Genomic DNA, 18,410 nt, shown 5'->3' with positions numbered 1-18,410 from the left:
CATTGCCATTGTCTATATCCATAGAGGTCTTGAAGGCAGATTCGCCAATCAACTTTGCTTTTCTATTGCGCCAAACCATTGCTGATTCAGCAGCAATAAGCATGTAGGTGAGATCAATAAGGGTCACGTCGTGGTTCATCATATAGTACTCTCTTACGAACTCACTATACGAGTTAGGAAGTGACTGAAGAACCCAATCAACAGCCATCTCTTCACCGACAACGGATCCCATCATTCTTAAACTATCAATGTGTGACTTCATCCCTAAGATGTGTGCACACACCGACTTTCCTTCTTTATGTTTACTTGCCAAAAAGGGCTTGAGTGATATTGAACCTTTCAATTTCACAATCTTGTGGGTTAGGGAGAATAATTGGAAGGGGAGGAGGAAGTGAAGCATGATTTCTTGTTCCTCGATCGAATCGTGGAATATCATCTTCATGTTGAATGCTTGTTCCACGGGATTTGGGAAGACCATAGTTGTCGAACTTTGACATCTACAAAACGGGAGAAAACAAATTCAAGTTAGTTGATCGATTGAGTCCTTAGTAAATCACCCAAATGAGATACCAAGGCTAGGACCCAACACAATACGCTACAACCTAGAAAAGGGATGTCGTAATCTAGTTGCAGAATATTTGAAGGTAAGTGAATGACGATTCACTAATTTCCACCATGGAAAAATGAAAAAAAATTAAGTTTTAAATCTATGAAAACTCCTAGATCCTTTGAGATTCATTGAACATTTCAATGGCATGTTTAAATCTCGATATGCCCCTCTCGTTTGTGACTGGGATGTCGAGGATCACAAAGCGGATGTGAATAACCATGCAAAGTTACATGGTGCCCTCACATGTTACAGTCACCTATTCGATGTGCCGGTAAACCACACACGCTCCACCGAACTATGACAAACATTGAGTCACCCTTTGCTACCTTTGCTCAGAACCATTTAGTGTGCTGGTAAACCACACACGCTCCACTAACGCCTTCGCAAGGGCACAAAGTGTAATTTCATGGAATTGCATCAATTCACTTTGCCTAAGTAACTAAGATTGGGAATTTGTAAAAACATTTAGTTACTTTTGTATTTCATTATACTTATAATGGAAGGTTTCGTCCTATCCTACCCATTCAGCTAACGATCCTCCACTAGTCAAAAGTGCGGTGGGTAAGAGTGGATACCCATTCAATCGCCATTTTATAGGCAATTTCCTTAAACACCCCTTATAGACCAGCTTCGTGAATGAGACCTACTAACGGTAAGACAACTTTTACTCATACATATATATAATGTTAGACTTTTAATGTTATATATAGTATAGGGTGCATTTTACACTTTTAAAATATTAGGTGATCAAATTTAACAATTATACTTTTAATTCAATTAAATTGTAAAACTAAACTTTTATGGATTTATTGAACCTCTTTTAATTATACACCATAATTAATTAATAAAACCATAAGGGTGTAAATTGAACCTTTCAAAAGATTACTAGGGTTTTAGAATTTAACATTCCTAATTAAACTTTTAATCAACTTTTAAATTCCAAAACTTGAGGGCAAGTTTTGAAACATTTCAAAACATTAGGGTTTAGAATTTAAATATACATTACAATTAGACTATTAATCAAAATTTAAATTCCAAAACTTGAGAGCAAGTTTTGAAACATTTTTTCAAAACATTAGGGTTTTAACTATTTAAATTTTAAAACTTCAAAACTTTTGGGTTCAAATTTAAACTATAAAACCTAAAGGGGAAAATATGAAACTTTTCATTACAACAAGGATCAAATAACAAATAATTCAAATTAACATTTAATCACATAATTATCCATATTTGATTTATTTAATGATTTCTTGCAAAACAATTTATCAATTTACTCAAAATAATTAATCAATTATCACATAAGGAAACAATTATCTTATTAATTGATAAATATCTTCATTTAGATCAAAAATATAGTCAAATATATCATATAATCGGATTAATATTGATCTAACATGATAAGTTAACTATCCTAATGCAAAAACAGCAAGAAAACCCGAGATTCCCTCCTTCTGACGAGCTGACTCGTCGAGTCAGGCTTGGACTCGTCGAGTCTGCATGGACTCGACAAGTCCAGCCTCCAAAACACCAAAAAACGATTTTTTTTGAACATGTAATGCATCAATACAACTGAAACCAAGCTAGGCTCTGATACCACTGATGGGTTTTGGTCATAAGACATCCTATGTGCTCATACAAACCCTAATGCTTGGATCTAGGTTTCTCTATTGTACATGCTTTGAATCCAAGACTATAAACTCTAATTCTAGCATATGGAAATCGATATTAACATATAATTAGGTTTAAGATATTACCTTGATTGTTATGTAGCAATAACAATCCTAATTCCTCCTTGAATTGACTTTGGAAGGCTTAGAGTCACAAGTGTCACTCCTCTAATGGCTTACAAACGCCAAGAGCAAATGGAGAAGGTATAAAGAGAGAGGAGAGAGGTAGGAATTCATCCTTAGGACTTCTTGGGAAGGCTTAGACGAATTCATGAGCCCTAGGGGGTTTATATAGGTGTAAAGATTAGGGTTTTAGTCCTTATCCTTATCTAGTTGCTTGCCCACCAAGTAACCATAAGATAAGTCTTAGAAACCCTTATCATAGTCGAATTCTAAGGTATTATCTCCTTAAATTCGTTCACCCTATATTTAAGATAATCCTTACCTTATTTTGTAACTATCACATAATTACAAATCAGCCCCTCTAGTTTAATTAATTACACTTGATCACAAAATTAATTCCTAATTAATTATTGACCAATATTAATTAAACAAATATGATTTCTCCTTTAATATATTATTCTTATAACATATTAATAAATCATAATAACCTCTCTCTCTTTATTTATTTCTCCAATCAAGTTGCTTTGGTGAAGGCAACCCAAAAGGACCATGCACCATCGGGTCAAGTACATACCAAAATAGTTATGAACTTAGACACTAATCCAACATAATTTTATGAGAGTTATACACATATGATTATTAATATATTATAAGTTATAATATATTAATATGAAGTCATGTTATTTAATTAGTCTTAGTCTTAAATTAATTATGAATTAATTTAGAGATTAAAAGGAAGACTAATTAGATTGTGGGCTATTGGTTTTATATGGTGTGGGCTAACACCCATTTGTTAATGGGCTAGGCTTGTATGGAAGTCCATGGATGGTCCATGGAGCTTTTAACCCATGGATCCTTGGAAAAGGAAAGGTCATGGGTTATTAGGGTTTCACCCTAATCATGTACACTATATAAGCATGTTTATGTTGCATGAAATAGCCACTAGTGTGTGTGTTTGTGTGTTGCCGAAAATTGTAGTGTGTATACACTCTCTCAAAGTTTTCCAAGAGTTTGTGGTGATTTGTGATTCCATTTGAGGCATTCACACTATTGGTGCTTGGCCCTCAAACTCCTTAAGAATCAAACTCATCAAAAAGGTATGTAATCTCATCTAATTCTTTTATGTTTAAAAGTACCCCATGCCATGTTAGATAGGTTATGAACCTTGGAAAATTATTATTTTGCATGTATTTAGACAAACATAGATCCAAGGTTTATTAAGGTTGCATGCACACTTAGGAAGTGTTAGATTGCTCAAAACCCAACACTTCTGTCTTATACTTCCTTTTCAACGACTCCCATAGTTCCGTAGCAGTTGGTACTTTACAATAAACATTGTAAAGTGCATCTGTTAGCCCATTCAACACATAGTTGCGGCACAGAAATTCTGAATGCTTCCATGCATCCACTGCAGTAACAGATTGAGCATCAGCCTGCCCCTCAACAATTACAGGAGCAGATCCTGTTACGAACCAAGCCAGGTTGAAGGTGGTCAAGTAGAACAGCATCTTCTGTTGCCACCTTTTGAAGTTCAGACCAAAAAAATTTTTAGGTCTCTCAGCATGATTAGCCATGATGTTTGGAACCGGTGCATTTGGGTTCACAACAGGGGTAGCACCAACAGCAGGAGTTCTAGTACCAACGGAAGTTGCAGACATTCTAAAAGAATCGTAAGCACAATCAAATATATTATTACAGGAAAAAAAATCGATACGAACTCAATTTTAGAATAAAAGAACAGGAAACGAAAGTATTAGAACAAAGAATAAATCCGTTTAAGACTGTTAGTAAGTGTCTTCGTTTTCGTCCTTGAAAGCTTCATGTAAAGAAAAATTAGATGCAAACTATGTGGCTGAGGCTCGAGTTGGACTCGATTCCCTTAAACAGATTCTCCGTCTATTCCTAGGGTACAACAACCTAAACAGTATTTTGTACTATAGGATATCACCACTTGCCTGAAAGAATCGCCGGAAGCAGGAGTGCGGAGAAGGAAGAAGAAGAGGAGTAATTTCATTCGTATGTCTGAATGAGAAGGCAAGGTCTTCTTTTATAGTTGAATAGTGAAACGGAAACAAATCACTAATTGATTGAGCATTTAATGGCAATAAATATCATTAATTACACAATTAATGCATCCGTTACATAATTCAAAAATAGGGACCAAAACTGTAAATTTTAGCAAAAATGAGTTCAATGTTTTTGGTCTACGGAACCAAGATTTGCACCCCCCCCCCTGCGTGCGGGTAGGAATTGTAGCATAACCATAGACATAAGCTTGTAAGCCTTCCATGCAATGAAGCTTATAAACCTTGTTGAGTTTGGTCTCTCTGTGGGACTAATTCCTACATTCCTCTCTTTTGCTAAACTTATTCTCAAATACCCATCTTTGAGTATCGATATCTCATTCACTTATACTTTATTTTGGACATATAATATATCGTTTCGAAGTCCTCATGGAGGAGAACACAAACCCACTTAGAGTTCGTTATATATACAACATATGTATATATTTATATATGTCCAAAGTTAGTAAAAAATATAAATATTTGTACTAAATTTCCAACATAAAGTTCCTACCTTTATGAATTTAGCTTCTAGATTTAGGTGTTTTGTGCTTCTTTGTCCCATTTTATCATGTTTTCTATGGAGTCTAGAAAACTCCAAGTCCAAAGGTTGTTAGTGTTTTCTTTGTTAGAGGCTTGGATGTGGATAAAGTTGGAAATTTTTTCCATTAAGAACTTCATTTAAAGGTTTATTGGAAGTTTGAGTTTTTTTTTTATTAAGGGATGAAGAGCTTAACAAAGAAGGTTGTTAAGCCAGTAAACACAATGCGACTATGTATAGGTTGCGACACATCTGATGAAATCCTGTCACAGCTATTTTGTCGCCTAGTGGTTGCAGTGCGGCCAGGAGATGGGTCGTGGCGTGTCTGGCTGCTGACCATTGACTTTTTTGAGCAGTTTGACCTTTGATCCAACTTTGATGGACTTAAGTATTTGATTTTGGTTTGGCCTTTGTTTGGTATTGGTGGGTCGTATTAGACATTTCATTTACATAAATAGTTGTGGAGTTATACTTCTAGATTCAAGTGAGTTTTTTCACTATATTACGTATGACATTATAGGTCCTTTGTGCGTAAGATGCATGTGTATTGTTATGGTATGATTGTAAGATTAGTTAGATAAGTGGAATCTTGTATGATTAATTGGTAGCTAGATAATATGTTATATGCTTTGTATGTGATGACGACATGACGGTTGTAAGCCATGAGCCTACAGGCCGATGGGTGAGGTATCACGAAAGTGGTCATGAGCCCATCTCATGAAAGTGGTTGTAGATATATATCACAAAGTAGTCATGGACAGATGTTACAAAAGTATTCATAAGCAGTTATCACGAAGGTGTGCTTAAATTTTAAAGTAAAATATTTTTCAGGTTGTTCAAGCGAGAAAAGGAAGGGCGCGGTGTAGTTATACACTCGCATGATACTATTTTGAGACTTCCGTTAGTTTTCATGATTTGACTCTGTTTTAACATTATGTTTTTTGATTTCGAAATAAATGGTTATTATGTTATTTACTCAAATGATGGTTTTTGATGTTTAAATCTTTTTTTTTTTTATAAAAATACAAAATTTATGACGTTATAACAAGTCAAAAGACAAAACAATAAGACCATTACCTTTCTACACAATAAATTGGGTTTGTTGTCAATTGTAAAGCATTTTGAATAGTTTATTTTCAAAAAACGAGTGTTAAACCTATAGTTTATTAACACTAGAAAAAATAAATGAAGACCCCTATAAATAAAGATCCCTACAAACTCGTTTTTAAACTAATTGACCGGTTACCGTCAATCTAGCCACATAAGATCTTATGTGGTAGGATTGAGTTTCAAATATAGAGTTTGCATGGAACCCAATTTCCCATATATGTTTAGGCCGATCCAGTGGTTTAAAGTCACTTAAAAGTCAGCAAAAATGACATATTCACCCTTCCAGGAGATGATATTGTGGTTTAGAAGCTCGATTTGAACAACAATTAAATGAAGAGCCCTACAAGGTCGATCCAGGTGATACACAGTGAGTTTGAACCACTAAATCGACATTGTAGAGGTCTTCATTTATTGGTTGTGCAAATCAAGCTTCTAAATCACAATAACATCTTTTGAAATGGTGACTATGCCCTTTTCACTGACTTGTAAGCGAGTTTGAACTATTTGACTGACCTTCATTTATTTGTTATACAAATCGAACTTTTAAATTACAATAACATCTCCTAAATCACTCAGTTGGTTGAAATTACAATAAAATTTTAAATGTAATGACATAATTAAGAAAAAAAAATTGGTATCAGAATCGAAATTTTATGGGAATATAATGTCTTTCTTGCAATTTGAAACTCGATGTCAAAATCAAAATTTTGATAAACTTAATGATTTTATTACAATATTTAAAAAAATGGTTACCGAAAGAACATCGAGAACCAATCATTTGATTGATATTCTAACATAATTATAAATATAATGATATAAATAATTTGATATCAAAATCAAAATTTTATGATAATATAATAACCTTTTTTTTCATTATTTACCCTATTTTCATTTCTCAATTTATTCACAATCTTTTAGACATATAAAGAACCGTTTCACCCATATATTTTTACACCAAAATAACACAAAACTTGAAGTATTTTAATAGGGAAGTGATTCGTACACAACAATTTATGCATTATAGAGTTGTACAATACAATACTTTAAAGCACAAATTGTTGTGTACGGAGAAAAAGTATTGTCTACAAATCAGTTTCCATTTTAATAGTTAGCAATAAAAAATATATCTAAATTTAACTAAATTGCATTTAATAATCCAACCACTATATATTTTGTTGTGCACGTAAGATCTCTCCGCTACACTACACAACGGCTCATCACAGCTACATTCACGGATTCACATACCATATGGCCGAGTCAACTCGCTCATCGTCCCCCAACGCGCCACCAAATCTCTCCGCCACAACAATCCAAAACACCATGTCTTGGCGTCTGGGTTTATTCCTCTCCGCCGTGGCCACCGTCGTGATAGCTTTACTTCTAGTCCGATTTGATACCTTCGATGCGGCTCCCTACTCCTCCGACGAGTTAGCTAAGAAACCGATTTCTGCAATACCACGAACCAATCCTCGAGTGCTCCATGGTTCCGAAAAGATAGGGGAGGGTCAGTTATCGGCTCCTGAAGACATCCTGTATGACCCGAAGTTAGGGGTTATTTACACCGGCTGTGTGGATGGCTGGATCAAGCGAGTGACGGTGAATGACTCGGTGGTGGAGGATTGGGTTAACACTGGTGGCCGGCCTCTTGGACTCGCTCTTGGTTACTCCGGCGAAGTTTACGTCGCTGATGCTTTTAAGGTTTGTATCTACTCTTTGGAGTATATAATATAATATATAATAATAGTAATAATACACAGACAAAACCTCGACAAGATAAAATCTGGTAAGGTGGCATCACGCGCATGTGATTGAAAAAAAAAAATCAGTGAATTGAATTAATTCTTTTTTTTTTTTTTTGATAAATTTAAATTTATTTGTTTTTCATTTTATTTTTCTAATTAACGAAATTTAAAGATTGGCTTTTTAGATAACACAATATTTTATTCATTATCTAGACAGCGCCTGGACGTGATATAACGTGAAACGTAAGTCAACTGGTTGCCAAATACATATATTTGTATATATGTATTAATTAAGTAAATAAATGTCTTAAAAAAATGAACTTCTAGATCTAAGAGGCCGCTTTCATTTAATTCAATGCTTTTATGGAAACAAAATTGACATGAAAATGACACCTTTTAAGTCCGACTTAGATAAAGTACATATTTATTTTGATAAGAAAGTATATGTTTTATGAGAAATTAAATTGCTTCCTATTTTTTATACCTATAAATATTTCTACCCAATAAAATTATGATAAGTATCATCATTCTATATTTTTTTAACTAACTCATTAAGGTTATATTAGGAATATATCAATTACAATTAAATTGAATGATGATTTGTCATAATTTTAGTGGGTAGGAATAATTGTAGGCATAAAAGGTAGGAGGTAATTTAATTTCTCATGTTTTATTTATGATTTAAAAGATATTTTAATAACCATAAAAGTTGTGTTGGATTTGCATATTATAATTTCCTTAAAGTTTGATTATTTTTATTGATTTTATTTCTTCCGAACTCTTTCTACTATTCCAAATATCTTTTTTTTTTTGCTTGTTGCCTCTTTTATAATTTTATTGCTCCCACTTCCCTCAATCTCAACTCACGTAAATTTAATAATTCTCAAACATTATTTTTACATTTGAAATAATGTATAAAATATAAACAAGACACAGCAATTTAAACTAAAAGAAAATTAAATATTCTTCTATATTTTCTTGCTAGCCATCGTCTTAGGAACGTTAAATGGCAACATTTGTCATATTTAATAAAATTAAAAATATTAATATATTTATAACTATTTAACGTGTATAAAATGATAGATAAAAAGAAAATATAAAAAAATATTTAATTTATCTAAATTAAAAAATAAATAAATAAAGAGTCATAAATATATAAGATGTTTTAATTACAAATAGTCCATATGTGATGCAAATTGCCCCTATAATTTGTCTAGTACTCGCTTTTAACATTTCTGAAAATAGGCACAATTGTCCAAAAGGACGGGCTATGGCTATTAATAAAACCCTTATTCACGTGCTTTGTCTGTTTCCTTTCATCCACTGGCCGTTTTTTTTTCTTCATGCAACTAACCATTTTGAGTCATGGTCCTTGTACTTTCAACAATTGTTAAAGTGCACCCAAATGTAGTTTTTCTTTGTATATTTGATATTTTCTAAAATTTGAATGTATCCCTTAAACATTTATTACTTTCTTATGCTTTAAAATATTTATAACTTTTATTTAAATACAATCGTTATTCATTTTTATCATTAATCCTTTCAGTTTTTCTTTAATAAAAATAAAGTTATACATCATTGAATTAATATGCATTTAAAGACAAAATATATGTTCTTTAACATATTTAAAATTACATAATATTTAGCTTTTGAACAATATATTTATACAAAAAAATTTATATATAAAATGAGATGTATTAATTTCTTTTCTAATATTTTTGTTATATATAAAAAAAAACATAACATCACTCATCTAGAGGTGGATGTTAAATGGATAACGACTTAAAACTTAAAAGGGTAATATATTTTTCAATTTATACATATTTGGGATAACCGAGTTTTTTTTCGTCCACATTTACCCCTTCAACTTTTTAAATTGTACACATTTAGTCCTTGTGACCGGTTACTCCAGGTTAGACGGAAAATTGACTTATTAGAGTAATATATTTCTCATTTTGTACACATTTAGTATTTAATATTTTTGTACACATTTAGTCTTTAATATTTTTTTGTTTTAAAATATGTCTTTTTTTGTTTTTGTACCAATTAAGTATTTATGAATGATTTATTTAGGGTTTTTCTCACGACATCTAACGTGATACTATCATTGATGAGGTGTTTGGGGCTGTTGATACTTATGTCCATCGCGGCCTCGACTGCTTGTTTGCATAGGTCTTGTGGTTTGGCTTAGGTTTTGTATTCCGAACGTCGTAACTTCTTCATATGATATCTAATTTTAACAATCGTTATATCTATGTGTTCGTTTTTTAAGTCTGTTATAACTTTCGTTAATATTACTCCCGTTAAAATATAATATGTTTTTACCTACGATTTTATAATAAAACATCCATACATGCGTTCATAAAGAACGTATGGAGATAAAGATCATAATTAAAAAATATATTACTTTTTAACGGGAGTAATTTAAATAAAAGTTGTAGTAGACTAAAATATAAACGCATAGATATAAAGATCGTTGAAATCTGAGATAGTATGAAAAAGTTATGACGTTCAAAACACATGACCTAAGCAACCAAATAATCGAGATCGCGATTGACATAATTATCAAAAGCCTAAAACACCTCGTTAATGATGGTTTCACGTAAGATGTTGTGAGAAAAACTTAAAGAAAATATTCATAAGTATTGAATGAGTACAAAAACAAATATATATATATATATATATATATATATATATATATATATATATATATATATATATTTTGCAACAAAAAAAAAAGTAAGGACTAAATGTGTACAATAACATTAAGGACTAAATGTGTACAATAACATTAAGGACTAAATGTGTACAAAATGAGAAATATATTACCCTATTAAGACATTTTTACCGGCTAACCTGAAATAACCGGTCATAATAAGGGTGTGCAAAAAAACCGAAAAATCGAGCCTAACCGGCCAATCTGAAACCGAAAAAACCGGATATCAACGGGTCGGTTTTTGGTTTTCATATTTAGGTATCCGCGAATACCCGAACTGAACCGTTTGATAATATATATATATATATATATATATATATATATATATATATATATATATATATATATATATATATATATATATATATATATATATGGGTAAAGTGAATATACCTAACAACCTTATATAAGCTTAGGTACCTAACCTCATCAAACTACGTCATTTTGTATTAAATTTTCATTGCAATCATCCAAGTTTCTTAAACTTCATCCCTAAACTTGATTTACTTCAAAAAAATTTGGAAATTCATCATTATATTTCTCGTACATCCTTTCATTTGTATCGGTAGGATATGAAGCCCATCAGGTGGTATTCGATAGAAAGACGTGATGTAAAAGAAAGATATTTGTGAAAGTCCAAAGATTTTGGAAGTAATCAAGTTATGAGGTTGAAGTTTAAGAACCTTAGGCAATTATAATGTAAATATGATACAAACCGATATAGTATTATGGAGTTAGGTACCTAAGCTTATATAGGGTTGTTAGGTATATTCACTTTACCTTATATATATATATATATATATATATATATATATATATATATATATATATATATATATATATATATATATATATATATTAGTAAAAAAATATTATTTCATTAGTATTGTTTTGATTGATCTACGAGTCCAATAACCCAAACAAAAATCCTTATGAACAACTCCAATTTTGCAATTTTAAATTCATTTGATTTTCTTGTTATTTTTATTATTGTATTTATTATAAAAATTATAATATATGATATTTGAACTTCATTACGTTTTTTAAACTTTAGTATGTTTTTTTCTAACTCTTTGACTTACTAATTTTTTATATTTTACTGGGTACCCATGAACTGAGCCGTGATTACCCGCTTTCATACGGTTCAGTTCAGTTCGGTTTTTGTTGTTAATACGGTTCGGTTTCGGTTAGTGTGCATGAGGTACCCGCCCCGAGGTCACGATTCACAATTTTATTACTATCTGATCCGAACCGCCCCGTGAACACCCTTAAGTTATAAAGACTGAATGTGTACAATTTAACAAGTTGAAAGGGTAAATGTGGACAAAAAATAAACTAAGTGATCAAATGTGTATAAATCAAACAATATATTAACCTTTTAAGTCATCATCCATTTTTTTAGTTGTAATTGACCGAACCGGATTATTTCAGGCCCAATTCAGTATCCGGCCAGTGCAAAGCATTTTAGTATATATATATATATATATATATATATATATATATATATATATATATGACTAAAAAAATATAAAAGTGCTATTATAGACAAAAAAAGAAAAACATATAAAAATATAAAAATGACCAAAAAATGCGAATATTCTAAACTTGAATAAGTATGAAAATATTAAAAAATATATTAAGTCAAAATGTATAAAACTCGAATGTATCTCTACTATGCTGTTGATGGATCTAGGCAAATTCCTCCCAAGATCTCCTCCAGTTTTAAGAGTTTCAAGAGACGATCCCATGAACTCTTCTCATAAACATGGCTTTGACATATCTGTGATATTGTAAAGAAGACAAAACGAGCATTAAATGAAAATGAAGACGCGACTCATGTATTTATAGCACAAAATTCCAACACTTGCAACTTTAAAACAATTAATTGGTTTTCTAGAAAACCCGAACACTGTCGCCCAAAATTTAACGAAAAAGTTAACTTGCCAAAAAATTTTGATTATCAATATATATACTATATAGTCCGTCGATATAAAATTTTCAAATAACCCCGACCTAGCCTCATTTAAGAGTTCCCTTCAACGTGTGAAACATGACTTTAGTTTTTTGTTCATTACTTTTTACTTTTATAGGGACTACTTAAAATAACCCAAGATGGCGAAATAGAAGCCTTGACAGATGAGGCCGAGGGTGTAAAATTTGGAACCACAGACGATGTAGTCGTTGCAAAAAACGGTGTATTGTACTTCACAGACGCCTCTTGGAAATACAACTTGCACGATTTCGCATTAGACATATTCGAAAATCGACCTTACGGAAGATTCATGAGCTATGATCCATCCACAAAGCAAACCAAAGTCATTGCTCGAGATCTCTACTATGCTAATGGCGTTGAAATTTCCCCAAATCAAGACTTTGTCATCTTCTGCGAAACCCCAATGTAATGTCAACATCTCACTTCCCTTTTCCTCATTTCATTACAATTTTAACATGTTGGTATTGTGAATCGAAGGATGAGATGCATGAGGTACTATTTAGAAGGGGAAAAAGAGGGTTCAATCGATGTTTTTATTGATAGATTGCCCGGTATGCCTGACAATATTCGGTACGATGGCCAAGGCCAATACTGGATTGCGATTCCCACTGTAAGTTGATTGCTCTGATACCATGTTAGATATATGATGTCAGACTGTCAGTTGATTGGGCTTGAACTGTGTCTAGCTGATTTATACAATTTACTTTATGGCAGGAGCATACATACGAATGGGACCTCGCGCGTAAATATCCATACTTTCGAAAAGTTTTAGCATTTTTAGAAAAGTACTTGAAAAGGCCTTCTGTAGAGAAAAACTCAGGGGTACTAGCCGTAAATTTGGATGGGAAGCCAGTTGAGCGATACTATGACCCTAAACTGACATTTGTTACAACAGGAATTAAGATCGGTGAACATTTGTATCTCGGGAATCTTGCAAAGAACTTCATTATTCGCCTCAACCTTACTCAATATCCTGCTACTGAATCCTCTTCAACAACATGATCAACACTTGTTTTTTTATACTGGTTTGTTGTTAAAGAAGATTAATGTATATGTCCACTTGTTTTTAAAAAAGTTAACTCGGAGAAATAGTAACGTACTTTATTAAAATTTTCAATTTTAACAATGTAATTTAAGTTTTACTAATAAGAACGACCTACTTTTGATTACTTCCCATTTATAGCAACGTAGCATTTTGATGTTTGTGCAAAAGACGTAAATGTCCTCCTTATCCTCATCATTGAAAATAGTCATGGAAAGCTTAAAAAGCAACCGAAGTGAAGATTTGTACAACCATTATCAATACCAAAGACCAAAACCGATCATTTCTCTTTACAGATCACACTTTCATGGATCGACTTATTCAAACTAAAAGTGTAGAACCATTGTGTAAAGAATGATAAGAAAATCAAAGTGGCAAAAATGGAAAATTACACTCAAGATTCGAGTCATTCTAGCGCAGATATGACTGCATCAGCAACTTCTTGTGTAGTGCTACTTCCTCCAAGATCTTTTGTGCGATATTTTCCTTCAAAAATGACACGTTTCACTGCATTTTCAAGGCGATCTGCATAATCAGGAAGCTGAAGGTGTCTGAGCATCATGGCTGATGAGAGGAATAAAGCCACAGGGTTTGCTCTCTTCTTCTCAACAATTTTTGGTTTCCCAACATTCCCAGCTGATGCACCTTGCTCAAAGATTGCATACTCAGTTCCAACATTTCCTGCAACAATTCCAATCATAATGGTTGTTATTAATTAGCTCTAAATTCAAGAAAATCAAGAAATAGCAACAAGAGTACTTACCTCCTGGCATGACACCTGTCCCACCTGCTATTCCAGCAGCAGTGTTTGCAACTAGGTTGCCATAAAGGTTAGGAGTCACCTGAAAGATTCAGTGAGGAAGAATGTGTAAAAAAATGGAAAAATGATGGTGTATGATAGATTAAGAAGATAAGATTAAACATACCATGACATCGAATTGCTCAGGCTTTGAAACAAGTTGCATGCAGCAATTATCAACAATGATTTCGTTGTATTTGATGTTGGGATATCTTTTAGCAATCTCCCTACATGATTCCAAGAAAAGACCATCTGCAAGCTTCATGATGTTTGCTTTATGAACAGCTGTTACAGTCTTTCTGTTGTTGAGGTGAGCATATTCAAAAGCATACTGTGCTATGCGTTCAGAGCAGAACTTTGTTATCACCTAAAACGACACCATAATCAGACACAATAGAAAGAAACACATGTACTGCAGTTCAAGAGTGGTTGATTTCACATACGCATTTCATCGAACAACAAGCATGCGATGATAATGAAATTAAGAAACCCAAATGTACCTTGAGACTTTCAACGACGCCAGGAACAACCTCATGCTCCAAACCCGAATACTCCCCCTCCGTGTTCTCCCTGATCACCACGATATCGACGTTTTCATGCCTCGAAGGCAACCCAGGCAGATTAAAACAGCTCACAAGCGAGACATACAAATCTAGTTCTTTCCTCAACAGAAGATTCAACGAATTAACCCCTCCGCCCACCGGCGTAATCAATCCGCCCTTCAAACAAACTCGATTCTTCTTAATCGAAGCCATAACATCATCGGGTATCGTGTTCATGTCGCCATGAACTTCAAATTTCTCGAAGGTAACCGGTGCGCGCATTGCCTCGAAGACTTGTTCAACGGCGTCGGTCACCAAAGGGCCGATCCCATCGCCAGGGATTAGAGTAACGGGTCTTGGAATACCCTCACCGGTGATAGGGTTAACGGGTATCGAGCCGCCGCGTCCGGGTCGCGGCATGTAGGTTATGGAGCGTAGGCATGATCGGAGATGAGGAGGGGTATCGGAGAAGAGTTTCTTTAGAATTGGAACTGTTCTTTGAGCCATTTTAAGAGGTATATATGGGTTTCCGGAGATCTGTGCAAAAATTGTTTTACTGTGTGTTCTTAACTCGTAATGGTAATTTTTAGCTTCTTCTCAACGCTCTGCCATTAACGGGCTTTTCCGAGAGGAGAACCCATAAAAGCTGTTTTTTCCGTTCTACGGCTTTTGACGAATATTATGTTAATCAAAATGTTCTCTAACAAATATGTGACAAAAGGAATATATCATTGACAAATATATATATATATATATATATATATATATATATATATATATATATATATATATATATATATATATTCCAATGTAACATGTACGCTCTAAATTGATAATTAAATAAGTAACTAGGGTTTGGACCGTTCGCGCGATGCTGCGGAATTCCTAGTATATAGGAGGCGGACGGAAATAAAACTTAAAAGTGTGTTTTGAAAAAGGATTATTAAAAATGTATGTCAGTTGTCAAAATATAATAAATGAGTAAATCGTAATGTATAAAATATTAATAATTTAATTTTAAAATTATAAGGGTGAAAATTGTTAAATAAAAATTAATTGAAAGTGAAAAATGTAAATATAAAAATCTTTTATGATCAGAATCAAAATGACTATTAACAAAAAGAATGTTTCTTTACGTTTAATAATCAATGTTTATAATATATAACATGATTTGCTTTTAGTAAATTTGGATTTGGAAATAGAAAAAAGAAATATGTAACCTGGCAAGATCATAGACTAAAGAAATAACATCATAACAGAATGGACAAGTTGAAATAAATAGTAAAATGCCTCACAAACCAATTTTGGTAATTAATATATATATATATATAATTTGGTTATCGAAAATAAAATAAACTTAAATCCAATTATTTATTTCATATAGAAACTTATTATTATTATTATTTTAGATTTAGAATAGGGAAAATGACTCTTGAGGGTAATTAACTTTTGTGTTTGTACTCATTTGGTTCCTTTCCTTTTTTTGTATTCAATATATCATCGAACTTGTTGTTTGTGTTCACCATAACCCTTTTGACCGACTTTTGACCTGTGATAGCCGGTCAAAGGGTTATGGTGAACACAAACAACAAGTTCGATGGTATATTGAGTACAAAAAAAAGGGACCAAATGAGAACAAATGTAACAGTTGGTTACCCCTCCTGATTCATTTTCCCTTTACTCATTTACAACAAATCCTACGTCATCTCTAACTGATATTAATGACTTTATGAGATTCATTCTTGCTTCTCTTCAAAACATAACTCACGAAAGAACATTATTCATACACGTACAACTTTGTAATGCACTTGAATATTTATTAGGGGAATCTTGACTAAGCAGGCGCATTTCATGACTACATTTACATTTCCAATCAAATGATTTATCGTATCATGGATTCTAGACAAGTCTACAAACGAGTGGAATCACAAGTGTTGTGATTTTTGAGTTTACTTAGCTTTAAGATCGAATTCATGGGATAAGATACAACATAAATATGTATAATATCATGCTACTTTTGTAGACACATCACCAAAATATACCTTGAGGTAAACATTTATGCTAATAAATATACCTCTCATACACAGTCATATCCTTTTGCAGAGAGGTGTTGACAGTTAACCACAGTAAGCATAACATAGACTATGTTTTAACAAGGTTACCCCTTTGAAACGCTCTTCATATACATTATAGCCAAAGAAGGTTACAGTCTTTGATAATTTTGCAATTTTTATTTCATTTAACTTTTCGGGCAAAATGTCTCAAGAGGGTAATCGACTGTTGAGTTCGTTCTCATTTGGTCCCTTTCCTTTTTTTTGTACTCAATATACCATCGAACTTGTTGTTTGTGTTCACCATAACCCTTTGACCGGCTATCACAGGTCAAAAGTCGGTCAAAAGGGTTATGGTGAACGCAAACAACAAGTTCGATGGTATATTGAATACAAAAAAAAAGGAAAGGGACCAAATGCGTACAAACGCAAAAGTTAATTACCCTCAAGAGTCATTTTCCCTTTAGAATATAATGTCACCCTTTTTGGAGTGTGTTAACTAAAACTGAACCCAATGAGATACGGACATATGACAACTCTTATTAAAATGCTTAACTCAAGAATCAAGTGATCACCAGATCTCATCATCTCTACCTTCTTGTTAGATGTTTGATTTTCTTTAGTTATATATTTTCTATGTATCAAAAATTTTAAAGTTTATTTTGATTGAAAGCCCTTGGCAAAGAAAGTCATAAAAGGTGTGTGGTTTGATATCTCGCAAATTGATACGAAGGTAAGTGTTAAAGGTATCGTTATTAATAATCTCTTAAAAAGAAAAATGGGTACGGGGGATAAAACATTTTTTGGAAAGATGTGTGGTGTGGATATGTAGCTTTAAAGGATCTTTTTCCTAACTTATATGTGGTTGAATCTAACAAGGATTGTTTAGTGCTTGATAGAGTTGTAGGGGTGACAGGTGTGAGTTCTAGTTGGTCTAGACAGCTGCGAAATGGAAGAGAATCTGACCAATTTTTAGTTTACTATTGGGCTTGACATATGGCAATGGGTTAGGGAAGCTGGAAAGTCATTGTAACGCTCCGTTCCTGGTACGCATTTAATTTATTTAAGTATTTATTTTTAGAGCCACTCAACGAGTTGGTAGTCCTAACTCGTCGAGTAGATGCCAGATTGGACGCAGGTCTTAAGTGGTCTACTCGACGAGTCGTAAGCCTGACTCGACGAGTAGGTTCATCAGGAGGAAACCCTAATCTTTAGGGTTTGCACCCTATTTAAGCATCATAACAGGTCTCCACCCGAGCCTCCATCACCTCCAGAGCCCACTCTCGAAACCTTACTCAACCTTGGGTGATATTGAGCTATTTCTTGCCATTTTTGTGATTTAAAGCTAGAAGAAGGAAGTAAAGTCTTGGAGTTGCAGAAGGAGATAGATGATGTGGAAGTAGGAGGCGGG

At 33.1% G+C, this 18,410-nt stretch overlaps 2 protein-coding genes across 2 annotated transcripts; one reads left to right on the top strand and one right to left on the bottom strand.

Annotated features, from left to right (window-relative positions):
* Nucleotides 1-7,295: 7,295 nt before the first annotated feature.
* On the top strand, nucleotides 7,296-13,734 carry LOC145031793 (protein STRICTOSIDINE SYNTHASE-LIKE 5-like). Its single transcript, XM_078980423.1, has 4 exons — nucleotides 7,296-7,812; nucleotides 12,663-12,970; nucleotides 13,043-13,175; nucleotides 13,280-13,734. The coding sequence occupies exons 1-4, from the start codon at nucleotides 7,363-7,365 to the stop codon at nucleotides 13,565-13,567; spliced, it is 1,179 nt and encodes a 392-aa protein (XP_078836549.1). The 5' UTR covers nucleotides 7,296-7,362; the 3' UTR covers nucleotides 13,568-13,734.
* Nucleotides 13,735-13,849: 115 nt separating this feature from the next.
* On the bottom strand, nucleotides 13,850-15,656 carry LOC145031794 (isocitrate dehydrogenase [NAD] regulatory subunit 3, mitochondrial-like). Its single transcript, XM_078980425.1, has 4 exons — nucleotides 14,907-15,656; nucleotides 14,534-14,773; nucleotides 14,371-14,449; nucleotides 13,850-14,288 (listed from the first exon to the last, which is right to left on the bottom strand). The coding sequence occupies exons 1-4, from the start codon at nucleotides 15,453-15,455 to the stop codon at nucleotides 14,014-14,016; spliced, it is 1,143 nt and encodes a 380-aa protein (XP_078836551.1). The 5' UTR covers nucleotides 15,456-15,656; the 3' UTR covers nucleotides 13,850-14,013.
* Between the last annotated feature and the right edge of the window lie 2,754 nt (nucleotides 15,657-18,410).

The sequence above is a fragment of the Lactuca saligna genome, chromosome 2, assembly GCF_052625555.1.
Source record: "Lactuca saligna cultivar CGN05327 chromosome 2, ASM5262555v1, whole genome shotgun sequence".
Taxonomy (NCBI): domain Eukaryota; kingdom Viridiplantae; phylum Streptophyta; class Magnoliopsida; order Asterales; family Asteraceae; genus Lactuca; species Lactuca saligna.
Note: the sequence above shows the minus strand (reverse complement) of the source record. Positions and strands in the feature narration are given on the sequence as shown.